The 20,461-nt window shown below is 42.1% G+C and overlaps 1 protein-coding gene across 2 annotated transcripts in view; it reads left to right on the top strand.

Moving 5' to 3' along the window:
* The window catches only part of FAT3 (FAT atypical cadherin 3), a 484,546-nt gene that overhangs the window by 440,959 nt on the left and 23,126 nt on the right, over nucleotides 1–20,461 (top strand). For both annotated transcript variants that reach the window (XM_063095304.1, XM_063095303.1), the window contains exons 18-20: nucleotides 548–1,346; nucleotides 11,847–11,981; nucleotides 13,848–14,005. In XM_063095304.1, the coding sequence (XP_062951374.1) occupies nucleotides 548–1,346; nucleotides 11,847–11,981; nucleotides 13,848–14,005 (1,092 nt within the window). The remainder of the gene's footprint in view (nucleotides 1–547; nucleotides 1,347–11,846; nucleotides 11,982–13,847; nucleotides 14,006–20,461) is intronic.

Genomic DNA, 20,461 nt, shown 5'->3' with positions numbered 1-20,461 from the left:
CCAACCAGCTGCAAAAAGAAAAAGGTCATTTTCAAGCTGCCTATTTTTCTCTTTGGCATACCATTTTTTATTCTAAACCTTACTATATTGTCATTCCCACTTAAAGAATGTTTTTTAAATGTGCAGACAGGTGTCATCTGGGCTAATAAAGAGGAAAGAATCCAACAGAAACAAAGATTCCTCCTCCAAGTTGGGAGTGCACTTTATGAGGTTTCCCCTGAGGTTTCTGTCAAAATTAAAACCAGGTCAGCCTATTGTGGGCATGTTGGTCTTGTAGCACCTTCCATCCTCCTTCTCTGTTCACCCCCACTGGCTTTATTGTGTTGACACATTTTATTGTCCATAACAGAGTGGGCATATGGGGATTGAAGGTGATAAATCACTCCTCTTACTTATATGCACATCCCTCAGCTTTTTCAGAATAGTGTCAGGGGATGAAGGAAGAAGCTAATGTGGCTAAAGGTACAGACATCTTCTGAGTTTATTTTTTTTAATTATTAAGGTTATTTTCTTAGTACCTTGCCTTCCCCCCTCTTGGCTGTTTTAGGCAAAGGACTCAGGCAGACCCCAGCAAGTTTCTCACTCCTACATCCACGTGCGGGTGATCGAAGAAAGTATCCACAAGCCCACAGCCATCCCCCTGGAAATTTTCATTGTCACCATGGAGGATGACTTTCCTGGTGGTGTAATTGGGAAGATCCATGCCACAGATCAAGATGTGTATGATGTGCTCACATTTGCTCTAAAATCCGAGCAGAAAAGCTTGTTCAAAGTAAATAGTCATGATGGGAAAATCATTGCCCTGGGAGGACTGGACAGTGGCAAGTATGTCCTGAATGTGTCTGTGAGTGACGGCCGCTTCCAAGTGCCCATCGATGTGGTCGTGCACGTGGAGCAGCTAGTGCGTGAGATGCTGCAGAACACCGTCACCATCCGCTTTGAGAATGTGTCCCCCGAGGACTTCGTGGGACTGCACATGCACGGGTTCCGGCGCACCCTGCGGAACGCAGTCCTCACCCAGAAGCAGGACAGCCTGCGCATCATCAGCATCCAGCCTGTGGCAGGCACCAACCAGCTGGACATGCTGTTTGCAGTGGAGATGCACAGTAGTGAGTTCTACAAGCCAGCCTACCTGATCCAAAAGCTGTCCAATGCCAGGCGACACCTGGAGAACGTCATGCGCATCTCGGCCATCCTGGAGAAGAACTGCTCGGGCCTGGACTGTCAGGAGCAGCACTGCGAGCAAGGCTTGTCGCTGGATTCCCATGCGCTCATGACCTACAGCACAGCTCGCATCAGCTTTGTGTGTCCACGTTTCTACAGGAATGTGCGCTGCACCTGTAATGGTGAGTGTGGTTTAGAGTTCCTTTTACCTCCCGAGACTTCAGGAATAAACTGGGTCACCATTCCTGGCAAGCATGCATTCAGTTACTCATTCAACTAAATATTAATTGACCACCTACTGTGTGCCCCAAACCACGATAGATGCTGGGCCTGCAGGGGTAAACAAGACAAGCTCAGTTCCCACACCCATGGAGATGCAGTGAGAACAGACAGACAGGCAAGCCCGTGTGAAAAGAATTATTAGGCGAAGTCCTATGGGAGTACCCAGTTGAGAGGGAAGGTTTTATAAGTAGAGTATCCTCTAGGTTGAGATAAAGGTTAAGTAGGAATTAGATGTGTGAAACCTGGAGGGGAAGGAGAGTGTTCCAGCCAGGGCCAGCTTGTATTAGGAAGAGTTAAGGGCGAGAAAGGAACCTATGCCAAGGTGATTGAAAGAGCTTTCTTCTACCTGGAAGGAGCAGGACAGTGATGACAAATGAGACTTGAGAGCAGGCCCAGTGATCACACAAGGGCCGTTAGCCAGGATAAAGAATTCAGAAATTATCCCACGGCAGTGGGAGCCATTGGATGATTTGCAGTGAAAAAGAGACAGAGTCAGATCTGTCTTTCACAGAGGGTGTGCTAGCTGCAGAGGGGAATGCATTACAGGGGACAGGCCAGAGGCAGGTAAACAAGTAAGGAAGCACTTGCAAAGGGTAGGAGCCATTCAATTTGCTTCAGTGAGAAGCAGGGGCCAGATGTCCAGGAGCACAGTCAAAGGATGCATTCAGCCCTCAGAGTGGCAGGGACGGAGTGGTTCATGTTTGTTGATGTAACTAGAATCATTGAACCTTGACCTTTACTGGTCAAAGGCCATAGCTGTGCAGAGTCACATGCTCACAGTGGTCAGGGAGAAGCATTGCTCTCTCCCTCTTTTCCTCTCTCTGACATGTGGAGCTGTAAATTCACTGCCCTCTTCTAAGAAAATTGCCCCCAGAGTTTTTCTAGCCAGGGTGAACGTGATCCAGAGGGACTGTGGCCAGAAGGGGGACCATTTGTAAAACATCCCTTTAGGTAATTGGAGACGGGCAGGGCCCTGGCCTTTTCCCTTGTAGAAAGTTCTTGGTTGTAGTTTGGAGAATGAGCTCATCAGAGGGAGGCCCTAGGGACAACAGTTCTCTCCAAGAGACATTTCAACAGCCTCCAAGCAACCCAGAAGAGTGCCAGCTGCTCACTCTGTGGTACCCAGTGAATTCTGTATTTCTTTTCATCAGATAGAAGCAGTGATGTCCAGACCTGTTGAATATATAAATTAGCTGCAAAGTAACTCAAAGCATGCATGATAGGTGAAATGTATTTCTGGCAGATATCACCAATGGACAGAATTTATGAATGCCAGCTGACTGAGCCTTACCTAGATTTTCTTTGTAGGCAAATTGATTTATGCACCTCTGCTAGGACCTTCATGTAGTGATTCACAGCAGGGTTCAACAGGGGTTCAAAACAGGACAGGGCAGACCCTGCAGACGAAACTATATCAGCTAATTAATCATTGTATTCTGATTACTCATTTCTTTCAGCAAAAATCTGTGGAGGCAGCAATGTCCTAGGCACTGAGATTCAAAGTGAAAAAGATACAGTCTGTGCCCTTAGGAGCAGAGACAATGGTAAAGTTAGGAGCAGAGACAGTTGTGAAGTTAGCTTTCAAGAACTTACTTGCTGTAATAATGCTAGGCATTATTGCTATAATAAATGCTAGGCAGTAGAAAGGACAGAGTTCCTCCTGTGGCCAAAGGAAAGTTTCCTGTGACATTTGTACACAGAGATCATCTATGTACTGGGTCTTCAGGGATGAGTATGGGTTCATCAAGAAGAGACAGGGGGAGGGCAGACTTTGGAAAATGTCTTTAAAGGAGGGATGTAAAGGGCTAATTTTTGTTGGAGGTGGAGAAGATTACTTTCCATTTTTCACAAGACACTAATGTTTTAAATGCAATAAGTTTTATGTTGATGTCTCTGCTCAGGAGTCCTGTTCTCTGGTCGCCATAAGCTTTTTCACTCCCAGTAAACTTAGACTGAAGTTTTTGTGATTCAGCCCCCAGGCAGCCCAAGAGGAGGCCTTCTCAGTTTGAAAAATTAGCATTTCCTCAATCAGAGCTTAGTGCATAGTCAGAACAACATCTCAGCCTCTTCTCACCTTCAGATCACTCTTCTAATTAAACTGTAAAATAGAATTCTAGATTTCAGTGGTAGAAGGAGCTCAAAAGGTCACCTGGCCCAGTTCTGTCTTCAGCAGGAGGTTATGATAATCTCCATTTTGTTAGTGAGGTAGCCATGTGCCTCGCTAGGGCCCTACAGCCGGTGAGAGTGGCATGCTGATTCACTAAATGGTCCTCTCGGGCCCCTATTTTATTGTCTGCATCTTAAGAACAGAGGTTTTTCCATTTTTTTTAATGGAAAAAAACCCAGTGCTATGAACTCTACAAGAATACTCAAATAACCCCATTTTCCCAGCAGACTGATCACCAGCCTCACACTCCAACTCCAGTAAGGCAGAGGTTCTCTCAGGCTCCCATGTGTATGGGGATTACTAGAAATGCCCATTGCTGAGCCTCACACTCAGATGTAGGCAGTAGGTTTAGGGTGGAGCCTAGGAGTCTACGTATGTAGCTTGGGTGACTCTAATGTTGGTGGTCAGGAAAGTGCCAGGCTAGATGAGGTAGCCCTTCTGTGCACGGGGCCCTGAGTTACTGGGGGTCACAAGCCCATGGAGCAGCCTCAAACTGAGAAATCTCACAGCGAGATGAAGAGGAAAGGACTCCTTCCAGGTTCAGGGACCAAGCTCTTAGTTGTAACAGTAATAGCTCTCTCACTTCTTCTAACATTTCCTTTTAAATAAAAATACAGTGAAGAATTGTTAAAGTAAGGTTTAGGCATTTTTAGGAGTCTTCTAATTTTTGCAGAAATGTGTGTGGAAAGGAGAAGTAACTGAATTCAACAAATGCACCGCTCCCCCCCCCCCACACACACACTAGTATTGTCTGCTCATATGTTGACTCTAGGAGGTCAGCAGATTCATTACATGGACTTTCCCACCACTTGGTGGAATAATTAGCATGATAAATAGAAGTAGCTGTCCATTCTGGGCTGTGTAGTAATGTTTACACAAATTTGTCCTCAATATTCTATCCCCCTCCCGGCTTCCAGCTCATCTTTTTCTCATGCAGATTATTTGGGTCCAATTATCATCATTAGCATCTTGAACCAAAATGCTGAGTTGCTTTAACAAAATGAAAGCAAATTTGAATTTTAGTGCCAAGTAAGCTCATTAAATTCCAGCCACCATCGAGCATCACGTTTGAACAGAACTTGAAGAGATACAAAGTTTTGAGGTCAGGAGATGGTTCCTGGTGAACTTCACATGCTCAGTGAACATTGTCACTTCAGTAAGAAAGCATGACACCAACTTGAAGAAACGGGGAATGATAAATGCCCTTGAGCCTCAATAGGGGAAGCAAGAGGAAAGGGCACCAGAGCAGCCATGGGGCTGTGCTGATTGTCCATATTTGGAAAACTTCACTGACTTTTCAAAAGACTAATATAGGAATATATCAAAAAGGAGACACTAGTGCAGGAGAATGCACTCTGAATGAGACCCTTGGAGTTTAAGACCAGTGTGTTTATGGTGGTGATGGCAGAAGTGGGTATATGATTTGTCAAGTCTTTACTCAGACATGGAACACAGAATGCAACCTAGAGCTGCAAATGAAAGGAACAGAATATTTACCATGGGTGACACTGTGTTCGACAGAGAAAAGTAAGACAACAGTCATGCCCTCAACCAGCAGAGGATGACACTCTCATAAGGGTTTGCTCAGGGTAGTAAGAGGAGCACTGAAACACTGGAGGAGATGCTCCCTGAGCAAGGTCTGGAAGGATGCCTAGAATTAGGTAGGTGACCAGGGTGGAGGGCTCCAAGTCAAGGAGCATGAGGACCAAGGCATGTAGGTGAGAACCAGAGTGCAATTCAGTGCACAGATCAAGGCAGAGACTGACATAACAACTAACATTTACTGAGCCATGACCAGTGACCATGCTGTTTTTCACACATATATAACTGCATTTAACCCTCATTATAATCTTAAAGAGTAGGTATCATTAACTTTTTTCAAAAATTAAAGAAACAAGGACTTGGGAAAATCATTTGACTTGCTCAAGGTCACAGAGCTAATAAATAGTGGAGCCACGATTCATACTTGACCATCTTACTCAAAGCATTTCTTAACCACTGAGCATCGCTACCTCTGCACAGATTTGGGAGGAACTTGGAAGTCACCCGGTACAGCCTCTCACCCACTGTAGACATCATGTTTACTATATTCCTGGCATAGTAATTCAGCCAAGCTTTGAACATCAATGCCAGGAGCTCACAAGACAGCCCTGAGACGACCTTCTGCCTAATAGAGCACCAAAATCCATCTCCTTATAATGCCACCCAGTTCTATCCTTTAGAGCCACACAGAATCTGACTCATCTAGCCCCTCGTCTACAGGTTGCCCTCCAGATATCTAAGGACAGTTGCTATGGCCCCTTGAATCCTCTTTTCCTAGCCAAACTCCAGAGGTCCCTTTGCTCTTTGGCTATAAACAGATCCGTGCTGTAAAGAGTTACAGGTGGCATAGGTGGGGCACAGAGGAGTCATAAAAGAGGAAGTTATCAGTTCTACTTGGAGGAGTCTAAGAAACGCATTGGAAACAACTGAGCTTGTCATAGTGGGTCTTTTGCCAGGGAGGGAATGCATATTTAAGCAGAGAAGGCAGTGAAGAGAAAGGCGTAGAAGTTGTGGGTACCTTTTGATCACTCATTCACTCAGCAGTTAATTAGATAACTGTGTGACATCAGGTCTTGGGCAGGGTGCTGGAGGTACAGCGGTGAAAGAGGTTGATGTGGTCCCCATCACATGGATCGTGGAGCATCATTGTGCTTTGGGCAAACGACAAGGAGCTCAGTTGGGCTGGGTGTTAAGGAGGAAGACGGTCCTCAGCAGGACGTGTAAGTGGAGCCTGCCGATAGGTGGCCATGGTAATGCACTTCTAATAAGCACAATAAAATAAATGATGGAGGCTTCTGTGAGGCAGTAAAACACTTAAAAATTGGCCTTGATGAGTTTTTTAAAAGTAGAGAAAAATCTGAGATTGGGTTTGCACTTGGACTGGGGTTTGTTAGTGCTAATTATCTTGAGGAGAGAGGCAACAGTCCCAGTCCCAGTGGTTTTGAATACCCTTCGGTGTTATCCTTGAATATTAAATAGGTTTCCCCTACAAACTGGGAAGTTTCTATTTTTCCATTCATAAGAGATATGTCTCTGCAGATCCCTCATCTCCAGCATGCATGAGTCCCAAAGTGTCAGAAGAGGTTTGGAGATCCCCACCCTGGGGACCAAGCTTCTCAGACTGCGATTATTCCCTTATATGTTCCACCCACACACAGTTGCCCCAGAGAGGATGTCCTGAATGAAACTGCACTCAGCCTGTATTGAAACCATACAGAAAATATGGCTGAGTTGAGCAAATACCATTCTGGGTGATTCTCTGCTTCTGGAAGAACCACAAGAAATAGCTTCAAAGCTGAAACCCCAGGAGAATGTGTTCTAAAACTTCTTACAGGCCATGAATTAAGAGGGGAGCTTATTGACTTATGTGGCATTTGCCAGGACATGGCATCTTGGCAAAGCATTTGAACTCAGGGTGTGGGTTGCTTACTGTTAGTTATTGGATTCTCTTCAGTGTAATGAAGCAGCAACATAAATCAAGAGGTGGAATCAGCTCAAAGTGGCAGCATAATCATCACAGCTAGATACTGATGTATTGACTGAAGGCACACACTTAATCCAGGGGCTGTGGGAATGCTGCGGAGTGAGGAGAAGAGAGTGATAAATACGGTAGTGAGTTCCTTCTAAGACATCTAGAGGGTCCCCCTCTCCCGGCACGTTCCAGAGCTCTGAAGCTTCTGCTGAAGTGAGTTGTCTGTTGTCAGCTCTATAGAAAGTAACCTAAATTTCCACCTGAGCCAAACTTCAGAAGGTGGAAAACTTTCTACCAGAGAATGGCCACATTGTGTGCACATTCCTCCTAGGTCAAAAAATACCTGTCCTTGAGACAGAGAAGGTAGAAGAGGCTGACACAGCTGCACATGCTGAGTGACGCCAATGGATAGAAAAGCTCTGGGCCTTATTTTATGCCTCCGATGCATACAGTGTTTCCTATCATCTGTCAACTTACAGGTCCTGAATTTAACCCAAAATGCACATCAAGTAAAAGATTACACCTGAGTTCAGGTCTCTGCCATGTTGCTGAGTCAAGTTAGTATCCCTAGTTTTGAGACCTCGTAGTAATTTGTTGTTTCTATAAATTCTTTTTCTTTACAAGCTGCTCTCACATACACTAGCCCGTTTAATTTTCACAACACTATGAAGAATCATTATCCTGATTTTTCAGAAAGGGAAATTGAGACCCAGAAAAGCCACACCGTGAATAAATCAAATAACTAACCAGGAGCCAAGTCTAGTCTCCTTCTTGTCAATGCAGTACCCTTTCCTATTATACTCCCTTGCCTTCCCGAGGGCCCCAGGAATAGCAAATGGAGCTTGTTCTGCATGCTTTATGCTCTGACAGCAGCTAAAAACATCTCGTCCTGCCCTGACATACAACAAATGGCATCCATTGATTTGATAAAGTGGGACCCTTCTCCCTTCATGCTCACTCTGGTACCAAATGGACAGATGCCTGAGATGCAGAGCATGTGGGTCCATGAGCCCCACCCTCAAGCTGTCACCACACATGGCACAAGTTAATTAAACCTGTATGATTTAATGATAGTTAATAAGATAAACTTCCTCCCAGAAGCCAATGGGAGTTGACACTGTTGTCTCTTAACTGGCACTCAGGAGCTGATGAGGCACTTTCTGCCACTGGAGAGGGTCTTTAAAGACTCTTAACAATAATAGGTATATACACTTCCCTGAAAAGGGATGAGGTAAACATGTGATTTCTGAAAACAAGTTAACCCCTCAGCATCCATTTACAGCATACTGGATTTTATATAGCTAGAAATTTGGGGGCTTTGGCCAAAAGAGGGTTATTAACCCCAGAAAAGTGTTCCCAGGACATCTGAGGCTGAGGGGGCACATGACATTGTTCAGGGTTGGTGTACAAAGTCAAGTCCCCCTGACCGATATGGGTTTCAGAAAGAACCTAATTTCTTATGATAGTTGATAGAGAGGAAAGAACTGGAATAATGGATATGGGGAGTATTTAGTTTTTAGTTTTGAGAAATCCGGTTTCAATAACCAGAAGTCTTGGCTAAGAATAGACTGCGGTTTGCACACACGATCACATCTATCCCCACCTCAGGAGGATGCTACGTTTACACTGACCAGCAGACTAATCTACCTTCATACTTCCTGGAGCCACAAGAGAGCAGACCCATGAGCAGAGCGAACTGACGACAGCAGCTAAGACCAAAATGTTTATGGCTGAGCATTTCCTGGGCTGGGATATGGGGAGAAAGCCCCGCAGGATTTTTGAATCTTTAGGAGACATGTCTTTTGCTAAAAACTATTCCCTTAGCCCTAAAGAACCTATTAAAAACAAACAGAAAGAAAAAGAATATCGGTTTCATTGGCTGCTAGAATGAATATAAATACACATTATTACATATCTAATATTTAAATTAATATCATTATTTTTAGAATGTATTTGTTATGATATTTATATTATTGTATTCTTTATATATCCTGGAACTACGGTTTCCATAGTGGGGATTGGATCTAACAGAATCCATTAATGACTGTGATTTAATTATCTTTAATTATTTTCTTGTGTAATTATAATAATACAAGGAAATAAGAAGAAAAAGAGCTCTGCATTTGACTCCAGTTGCTGGTTTAAGTGGCTTTGTGCTTTAACCCAGAGTAACAGACAGTGGTGATACAATGAGAAGCCCTGTGCTAATTTCCAGGGAAGGACTGATGGTTTTTAGAAAAAAAAGGCCAAAACGTGAATAAAAGGTAGACGGACCCAAATCCTGGATTTGTTCTGAAATATACTGGTTAGCTTTTATTATATACACTCATAGCTGGGTTTTTTTGTTTATTGTTTTTTGTTTTTAAGTTACCATAATTTCTGTGGGAATAAATAGCTTTGCTATTTTAGGTCTGAAATTACCTAGCCCTCTTTTTCCTTTAGAAACTGGCTTTTAAACTGGGTTTTCTATACACAGGTTTTCTAGCAAGGCTGCTATTGCATTAGAGCAGAAGAGACTGTAGTATAGATACCTATACAGCAGAAATAGAAATTTATAGAGATGTTGTCTTTAGGCTGGCTAAAATAGATGGTAAGAAGGCATGTCCACGGAATGGAAAGTAACAGATTTCTTAAATACGTGAACTACGGTTTCTTTGTCTCATTGGAATGTAATGCCCAAGTAATCCAGAAGTTACATCTACTTAATGGGATGCATTTTGCGATTCATTTACACACATTGCCACCTCTGTGTGCTGAGATTAACGTTGTGCTCACTTTGCATTTTTGATCATATACTAACTCCTAGTCAATGTGTAGGAGCAACCTAGAAGGATGTAGCCATCAGAGACTGAGATGCAGCCACACATGGAGACAGCAGAGAGTCAGCTGGCAGAGTTGTAAACTTACTGTGAAGACACGCATGAGGTTAAGCCACTAACTCTGCTTGGCTCATTTCTTTGTTACCCAAAGGATCTCATCCTTAAAGCCTGAGTTAAAATGCTCCCTTCCATTATGAAGACTTCTGACACTCACTTAGGAAACAGAATTTTTCCTTCTATTGCACTCACAATCTCTGTCAAAGCAGTCATCTTATTGAGTTATAATCATGTGTTTGCATGTTATTTTCTGAGTGGAGGAAGAGGAGACGTCATTTTCTTTCGTCGTCATATGCCCCTCATTTTCTTTCATCTATTACCTCATCAGACTTGGACAATTATTTTATTGGATGAATGCACCAAAAGTTATTTAAAAAACAGCCATTAAAGGCCTCTTGAAATAAGTAATGAGATGGTCAAACAACTGTTTTAAGTTCCATGAATATTGATAAATACATGGCAGGAATAAAGATTTAGGAGAAAGAAAATAAGAAGACGTATTTCAGGGCACTTAGGTCTTGTAGACCATTTGTAGAGATCATCCTAAATTTTCACTTTAAGATGTCTTCATCTTCTAAGACTTTGTAAGCTGGATGAGTGCCAAGAGAGTCTTTTATGACTGAGCTGTAAAACCAGTGGAAAATAGGATTCATGAATTCTGAGTTTGCGGGTGCTAGTTATATTGCTCCTCTCAAGGATTACAGTTCTTAAAATGTTTATATGTAGTTAGCATTAAATTTCTGCTTTCTTCTGGACAAAGAAATGACCGCATCCTGGGACAATATGCTTAATGATGAGGAAGGAGTTAGGATGGAAAGGACATGTTAAGGGGCCAGATCTTGCCGAGGATCAAAGGCTCATGTCCAGCATGTTCTCGGTCCACAGGGAAGGGGCGCTCCTTCAGGCCACTGCTAACCCATTTAGGAAATTACTGTTTCTGTTCTGAGTTATTTTTAATTTGTGCCTCCTTTTCTTTAATGCTTTTACCACTTAAACTCTTACCAGGTTGAAAGTGGCCTAATTATATTAGAAATAGCCAGGACCTTTGAAAAGTGCACTTTCTTCAGTGAAGCCACATCTGCCATCGCCACAGATCTGGCATAATTCACTTGCGTCCTGAATTCTGTCCTAATCAATTAATCAGCTTTCCAGGATTTCCCTTCTGAGGGATTAATCTTTCATCTTAGTGTGCTGTGAACATTGAACAGGTAGAAAGGAAGCCTTCCTTTGCCAAGGATAATTCTACTATTTTTGATAGGTGGTACGTACATTTACAGCTAATCAATAAAATAGCTTGTAGCAGAAAGGACTAGGAAACAATGTGAGCTGTGCTTTCACAATTTAGAAGTAGTCATACATTCTTTAGAAATGTCTTTTTTTCCTCCTTTAAAATCAACAGCTAGTATCTTCTGAAGTCTGCCCCGAAGTTTTTCAAGGCAGGAGGGAGATTTAGAAGAAATAAACTCAAGTGATGCATTCAAATGGCTGCCAAGATGCAGGAACCCCACTCTAATAAAGACTTCCAGAGCCCTTTTGTGGTGAACTTCCTTCAGCTGGAGTTGTCCAGGTGCAACCTTAGCATATTTTAGCCCCAAAGGAGGAGCTCTGTTCACTCTTTGTCCCTAACCTGCTTTGGTCTGGCAGTGAGCGTTTGGCAGATGTAGAGAGTTTGATGGGCACCTGCACCAGCTGAAGCCCATGCAGGTGCTCTTGCTTCTGGGCAACCTCTTTGTTACTCAGCTCAGAACCCGTAGAGCCCAGCGCTTGAACCATTCCTGTGCTCCCTGGAGTGTAGGCTGAATCCCTTTGTGTACTGATCATGCGTGTTCCCCCTTTGTCACAGGAGGACTATGCCCAGGGTCCAACGATCCTTGTGTGGAGAAGCCGTGTCCAGGGGACATGCAGTGTGTCGGTTACGAAGCCAGCAGGAGGCCATTCCTCTGCCAGTGTCCGCCAGGGAAGCTCGGAGAGTGCTCAGGTGCAGAATGGGGCAGAATGACGAGCGTCTGGTTTCATACTTCTGAAACAATTGCCCTTGAGTAAATTACGCTGTCCAAACTGTTGCAGAAGACATTTATGCAACATTTTCGTTCAGCATGGATAATAGCTAAAATCCACCTTCACGTTTACTTGGGATTTATCACAGCCACAGCCTGTGCTAAGGAAACAAGTAAAGACCTGGATTCCTTGTGTAATGGAGAGACCACAACATGTATTCTCAATCATGTCACGTGGCTGTTAAGGGTGTGAAATTATGGAAAATAGAAGGTGGTTGGTTGGGCAGAGGAGTCAGAGTATCTGTGGCATGGCCTTTGATGTTCAGAGGGCTGCACAAATCCATAGCCACCAAACAGATTGACAGAAGGTAGGGCTGAGCCAATCCTGTTGACCTTCCATAGAGTAAATGCAACCTAGAGTACCCAATAAGCTCACTCTCCACTGGAAGTGTGTAATTAATTAACTTCATGTTCCAGAAAGGAGAGGTGCTCATCTCTGTTTTGTATAAAGGAAGAAAAAAAAATCAGTATTTACATTATTTTAATTCAAATGATCCTGTGTTTCTGACCCTCACTCAATTTCAATATTTCATTTGATTCACGTGTTCTCTACCACGTCCTTCTAAAAAGAGTATTGTTCATTTTGGGTACCAGTAGAATCCTCTTTTTATCATAGGATGTATTTAAAATACAGGCACAATGATACTCATTTTTGAATCTGAGAAATATTTATTGAGTGATGGTAATAATAGTAATTATAGTGGGAATAAAAAATAATTATGCCTACTATATGCAAGGCACTTTGCTAATAAGCATTGGGTTCTAAAAATGCAGACTTTGCAAAGAGAAGCATTTTGGAAGCAAAACGGAAGCTAAAGTATTTTATAGTTGATTCAAGAATGGAGCTGCCCACGAAGCAAAGGAACCATGAAGATGCTTACCTAAGTCCTCTAAGGTTTAGACTTAAAAGAAAATTATGCTGCCTCCACCCCAACACACACACCAGGAAGACAGGAGGTGGATGTGTAGAGTGAGCATAAAGCCAACTCTCCTAAAGTCTGGTGTCACTTCCTGCCGATCTCCCTTCTCCTTTCTATGCACAAAACTTTTGATTGACCATGATTATCGTCCATTTGGTATATTTTCACACTTCCCACCTTTCACCCCAGTGAACAGCTTTGCAGCAGTTTCTTTGCTTGTTAAAACATAAAACTGGAGGCAATAAAAGAAAGATCATGAACTAAGAATTGGGAGATGTGGGTTGGACTAAAGATCCTGGGAAGGGAAGCCTTGAAATTGATGGTCTGAGAGTGCAATTGTGACTGCACACAAATTTCCTTTAAATCAGTTACCTTTTTTCAACATTAGTGCAAGTGACATAAGTTGGCTATTTCATGTTAGAATACCTGGGGAGTATGGATGTTATTTGAAAATAGTTTTGTTGTCTTTCCTTTGTTTTATAGAATTGAAAATTGAGTGCCTAAGTGATGGGAGTGGGGAGGAGGCATGAAGAGGTATCTTTTAATAATGCTTATTTTAGAAAGTGGGTTTGGGAATTTAGTTACACTAAGAAAGTCTAGATAATGGAATTTACTAAATTGCCCTTAGCATGAGATAACTCAGATTTTTTTGGTAGCACAATGGTTAATAATTTTTTCACTTTGAAATTAGAGTGTGTTGTGAAATGGAGAACCAGGTTTTAATCAAAAATGGTTTCTCCTCAATACTTTCATTAACTTCCCATGGTCTTTAATCAACTTGCTTGGTGATTGTTGGGTGATCTCATGTGTCCCTGCTTGTTTATGGATGTTAAAAGTATGTACATCTTCTCGTAATGGTCTTTTCAGGACACACTTCTCTCAGCTTTGCTGGAAACAGTTACATCAAATACCGGCTTTCTGAAAATAGCAAAGAAGAGGACTTTAAGCTAGCTCTGCGGCTGCGAACCCTGCAAAGCAACGGGATTATAATGTACACCAGAGCAAATCCCTGCATAATTCTGAAGGTAATTAAAATGGGTTATCTATTCCTGCAGTCACTTCTAATGTTAGTATTTTGGCTTTTGGATCAGGGATTGCTGAAATCATTTTGTCTTTTAGGTTCAGAAAACCAGAAGCAGACTTTAGGGCAAGGGGGAGAAGCAGCAGAACTGGGAAGTGTGCCAACATCCTATTTCCTTTTGAACATTTAGCTTCCAAACTGGCTCTTGGAGGATGGGGCATCTCCCTCTCGAGTGGATTCAAGGGCTGGCCTCCTTTGAGCCCACTCAATAGTTCACTCAATAGTTCATTAGAACATATCTCCTAATCTATTCCACAATAGGGGTGGTCCTTGGAAAGGACTGGCTGTGTCCTCTTCCACCACATGGGTCTACCCCCACTGACCTCTGAAGGCAGCTTGTGTTCTTGCGCAGGGAGGAAGTTGAAGATCTGGGGTATGGAAGATTCCATATGTCCTATCATGACCCAAGTAGCCCGATTTTTAAATCATTTCCCAGCCTCAGAAACCCTCCTGAAGCAGCTGGATTTCCTTTAGAGCAAGTCTGGTATTTGTATTCAGCTCAGGGATTCTGGTGCCTTCATGAGAACAACAAAAACAATAATAGTAACAGCTTTATGTGCATCATTAGTTTTTGTTGTAAAGTTGATATAATAAATTTGTCATATACAAGTATTATCGCCCCTATTTGACCAAGAAGAGGATAGAGGTTCAGAGAGGTAGGTTAAGTTACTTACCTAAGATTGCACAGCTAGGAAGTGACATGACCTGGACCCACATTCCAGTCTCTCTCATTCCATGCTCTTAATCTCTGTGCTGTCCACAGCTCTCCATCTTGCCACTACAGCTCATTTTATCAAAAATCATATTCTGGGCATCTGTAGACCAGATTCAGCCTTCTAGGATGGGGAGGAGAAGGAACAGGAAGGAGGGAGACATGTTTCAGCTAATACTAATCTCATCAGGTTGCTGTACCAGCCCATTTTAAGTGCTCTTCAGAAATATTCAAAGTCTGTCCAGTAGAAAATGCCCATCCAAGTGGAAATGACTGGAAATCTTTTTCTTTCCAAGGTTCAGGCTCCACTAGGACTATGGTGGGCCTTTCTAGCTTCTGTCCTTTGACTGTTTGATATGTCAGATCCAAGTTCATTAGGTGACCCAGGCTTTAATCCTGAAGGCAGATGAGGAAAGAGAGGAATATGGGGCACATTAAATGCCAGTGGCTTATTTTAACCATCACACAGACTTTTATTTACCCATTTCTGGTATTGCCAGGTATCACTTCATAGCCAGAATGAGTGAGCAGGGAGTTTTAGTTTAAGAGTTGACTTCTTTTGTGGCAAATCTCCCACTATCCTTATTCATTCAACTCAGAGAATAATTTCAGCTCTGGAAAGGAAAGCCACATTTCTAAACCAAAATGAGAGAAGCACTCTGAATGCATAGTCTTAGAGAACAATGAATTCAAATCAGATATTCATGGTGGAAGAAGAAAAATTCAAAAACCCAAGTCCTGTCTTTATTCCCTCCTAGCCCCTGACACAGCCTGCCTTGGTTAGTAGATCATTTTCTAAATAGTCCTGAGTGGTGGGGTTTTTATAATTGCTGAAAAGTTCTCTGCCCATTTAGAGCTATAGCTCCTAGGGGCTCTGCTTGGGTCTCACCAACCTTCCTCTCTCCTCTTTCAAGCTCTAACAGGGCTGCTGGTTGCAGAACATCCTTATGAGGCAAATACTTTCTCTTAGCAAATATCCTATAGAGCGTTCAATCTGAGAGAAAACAAAAATATTGGGCCTGAATGGCTTGATCATAAAATGGAGCTTGTCATTTGACAATTCACTGGCAAATATCTAAAATGTGCAGATCCCTGGGGATGGGAAGGAAGAATAATTAAACCTTTTAGGCAGCTCTGGCTCCTAAGGTATATTGTATTTCATGAAACAAGCATGGTTCTGAAAGTTGTGTAAGTTAAATCTCTGAAAATGGAATAATAATAAATTAGAGACTGTTGCTATTTGAAGGAACCCTTCCATTAATCCCTTTGTGATGTGAATAATTACCTCCCATCTGTCTGTTCTCTAAGTTTGCTTTTCATATGTTGGGTTTGCCCAAAGCAGGACACAGCTGTACTGAACTACTGCAGATATTCTACAGTGGTCGCCAGGAATATCCACTTAGGGGATTTGAATCTGTTTGCTTAACATTTTCAGCCTCATGCAAGATTTAATTTCATTGGCTTTAGGTACAGTATGTGCCTTGTACTTTGGTTCAACGACTAAGCTGAAATGCTTTGTTTAAATTGCCCCTCTTGGTTGTTTATATTTTCCTAGTCAGAGCACATTCTCTTAAAAAGTACTTAAGATAATCAGTGGGGAGAAGGGCACCCCTGGAAGACAGTTAAAGAACTGCAAGGAGACCTCAGGAAGTGAAAATACGTATGGACAAGGAGTACTGCTGTCTCGCAGCAGCAATAAAAGTCATTCATTTTTCTGTCTACCATTGATACCCCCTCTTCTTCCAAGACATGCAAGGCTTATCATAAACATTTACAATAAATTCAAAGCATCAGTAAGCTGAAAACAAAAGATTATAAGCTAACCAATGAAGTGAGGAAGGGAAGGATATCATTACTGAAAAATCTAGACTAAGGAGAACTACTTCAGTTGAGCACAAACCATAACTCTGAGTTTCCTGGCAGCCAAAGCAACAATGAAAACAGGGGGTAAGATTGTGTGACCCTTCTCACATCTATAAAAGAAACATGCCACATCAACCAAAGAGCTGTGAGGAGAAATCATCAAGAAAACAGACTTTTTCTCTATGTCAATCTTTCAGCTCCAATATTATGGCAAAAGCACACAGTGATCTTGGTTGCTAATCTGGAAATATCACGTTTTATCTTTTGGGAAAGTTATGAATGATGCTTTGTTTCATTTTGATGATTCTCAGACATGGCTAGCTTGCAAACCTAGGACTAAAAGGAAGACAGGGAAAGCTCTTTTGGTTTGTAAAACAGCCCTCTTGGAATGGCCAGATCATTCCCACATAGATCAAAAGAATAACAGGAAGCTCCTTGCAAGATTCAAGAGTTTCAAGGATATATGAGTATGTAAGAGTATCACTGAGAAGTGAGTTAACTTATAGTAATTACACTTTATAATAATAATAAAATACCTAAGAGTTTACAAAGTACTTTTACATACATGTATTTTTGATTTTCACCCTCCCTTACATGTAGGTATGAGTGTCTACTTTTTGCCTGTGAGGAAACCGAGGCACAGAGAGATTCGATGACTTGCTCAAAGAGACAGTCAGTCAGTATTGGGTCTGGGCCTGTGACAGAGTAAGCAGGTTGATAGCACTACAGGAGTATGTGAAAAGAAGAGATTCAGAGAGCTGGAATGATCATTTGCCCATTTATTCATTCAAAACATGTTTTTTGAGTACTTACAGTGTTCCAGATAGCTATTAATGGTAGCCTCGAAAGCAGACTTTTTAAAAGTCCCCTTCTCAAAGATTATTTAATACCCTCTTACAAGTTCCGTGATTATGGTGCATTTGCTAGATCCACCCACCAAAGATCTGAAGCAGTAAGATTCCTTGCCATAATATACACTTGTTTCTCAAAATCCAGCTTTCCAACAAAATGACTTCCTATAGCTCTGATTCTTGTCTCCCAAGCCCCAAGCCACTGAAGATCTGGGTTTAAAGTACATCACTGATTTCAAATAACCCTGAAGATGTAAATATTTTCTAACATTAAGGTAACACTCTCTGAATTATGCATTTCATTGAACAAATTACTAGCTGTCCCTACCCCCAGCATATTATTTCAGTGTCATGGCTATAGACTTTTCTGTTTCATGTACACCTCAGTTCCCATTAAAATAGCTTGCCCTCTGGTTTAAGAGCTTCATCCCCTTAAAAGAGATCTTTTAAAACTAGGTAAACCATATTCTGAAGACAAGAAAAACTAAATATGATCAGAGTACATTTTTCCAGTATAAGAGGACTTAGATATAAAAAGAACAAAGTGTTCTTTTCTCTTCCAGGCATAATATACCTGTGAAAGAGCAAAAGATTATTAACTTTTCACAAGGTAAATTCTAGCAACAGCATTCTAACTTGTCCTATAAACAAGACTGATAATTCCAAACTCCTAAAATTTTGGAGATCCAGATGATTTTTGTTTTTAATAGGATAAGAATCATGTAGGCCTCTGGCTTCTTCATTCAGCAATGTTGCTGCTTTTTTTTTTTTTTTTTTTTTAACCATGCTCAGTGTTAGTGTGGGATAATTTTACATTCCTTAGTTATAGGACTTCTATGTGTGTGAGTTCATCAGAGTCGAGTCAGTTCTCCTGGGTGAAAGTGTAACTTAGTGATTATTCAAAGAGGTAGGGGTGAGGGAGGGGAATGAACCACGTACTATATTAATTAACTACCTTTTTATAAAAGCTTCAATGAATTGCACACTCACCACCAGACTTTCCATGACAGACTAGGGACACCATTTTGCAGTCACAGAGCAAAACAGCAGAGGGACTGTGGCAGAAGAAGGTAGTCCCCAAAGTCTATTTGATCATTTTATTACTTACATTGAAATACAAATATGGATATTAATCCAGGAGTGTCACTGAGCACATATTCTGGTATGATTTACAATATCAATTTGATCCATTTTGTTGAACCAAAACAAACAAAAAAAAGCAGCAAAGGCAATAGCATAAGATTACACGTGAAAGCTCCCTGAAAAGAAAATCAGTATCTGTCTTTAGTCTTTTTACACCCATAATTGACATTACAGAGTGGAGGATGCGTGTACTGTGTATGACGTGGCTAACCATTCCACAGTGGACACAGTATCCTTGTGAAATAAGCCACAGCAGTTCTCTCTTCACTCCAAGCCCAAACCTGGACGGGCCAAGCCATTCTCACCAGGTGACCTGGGTGGTACCTGCATTAGACTTAGCATTCCTAAATCCCCAGGGCTCTGCCTGGTTGACAAAGCCCCCTGCCTTCCATATACATACATTTATGTGCATTTATGTGGCATGGACCTATGAACTTTGCATGCAGGATGAGAGGGTCCTTGGAAACACAGAAGTGAGAGTCCCTAAGAATTAGTTGTCTGTGGAACATACAGAAGCATAGATAGAAAAATCGTCCATTTGTGAGAATGAATGGTGTCGTGATAATCCCTAAGAGGTCCACCATGAGTAAAACACATTTCAGAAAGACTGTTTCAGCCTATTTCTGTGAATTCAATGATATTTATACTTTCTTGGCTGTCAGTGACCTGGAAGGTCTGTGTTGAATTGTCATTTCCTTTCCTTTCCTTTTCTTTTTCTTCTCTCGACAATTGTTTGTTCTCTGCATGGAACTGCAGAGGCCACAGACCTAAATGAAGGCCAGCTCCCCTGCACGTCTCAGGCACTGGCCTCTCCAACATTCTCTTGCTGGGTCATAGACATAAGCCAGAAAGGGAGCTTTTGTCTCACAATTTCTGGCTGTGAATCTCTTCATGGCCAAATATAAACTTGCTGGCTAGACGCGGGTCCTGCCCTCATTCCCTGGATCCTAAAGCCAACTTGCATTTTTGAGAAATGTAGACGAGGGTGGATGACAGAGGATTCAAAGGCCAGCCTGTCTCTTCAGCAACAGGTGAATCAGCTCTCCGTGAAGGACCAACCCCTGCTCAGCAGCTCTCTCCAGCCAGTGTCCTTCAGGAGCACAGGCTTTCCTCCTGTGTGTCAAGTCCCCCAGGGGTAGACTCTTGGGGGAACCGGATGCTCTCGCTGTACCAGTGCAATCAAAAAAGCAGGATGGTCTCTGTTGTAGCACCCCGGACCAGGGGCTGGGGGCATCCACACCTGAAGGGCCAGATGTTGCTAAAAACACGTAAATCTAAGCAAATGGCCAAGCCCTGAGCACTCCGTAAGGTAACCTTTACCGAAATGATGAGCAGCCTTTTAAGGGACTGTTATAAGAATATGCTAGTATTTAATATTCAGAGGATTTCAAATCTTAAATATATATAAAGCCAGGACTAGAAAAGCTGTTATTTCTACCTGGCCTCTTTCTCTCCCCTGTAGCACACTTACATAAACTTATTGGAGGACTGTGTATATATATGTGTGTATGATTGTTTGATTTATGGCCATCGTTCCCACCTGGCTGTAAGCCACGTGAGGGCAGAGATGATACCTCTTTTTGCTCACGGCGGTCTCCCCAGCACCAAGCACACTGCTAACACATAGTAAATGCTCAATAAATATTGATGAGTTCACAGAAACCATTCCTGTGGTGGCAATGCCTAAGAAGGGTCCAGAGAATACACAGACCCCTAAACAAGATATTGCTGTGAATTTTCAAAGGATGAAGAAACCAAAGAATAGGAACATTGATAAATATAATTGTGGATGTCTGAAGCTGTGCTCATACTCATATTACTAATTACAAGA

Source organism: Cynocephalus volans, chromosome 4 (genome assembly GCF_027409185.1).
Source record: "Cynocephalus volans isolate mCynVol1 chromosome 4, mCynVol1.pri, whole genome shotgun sequence".
NCBI lineage: Eukaryota > Metazoa > Chordata > Mammalia > Dermoptera > Cynocephalidae > Cynocephalus > Cynocephalus volans.
The sequence above is the reverse complement of the archived record's forward strand: the minus strand, read 5'-3'. Positions and strand labels throughout refer to the sequence as shown.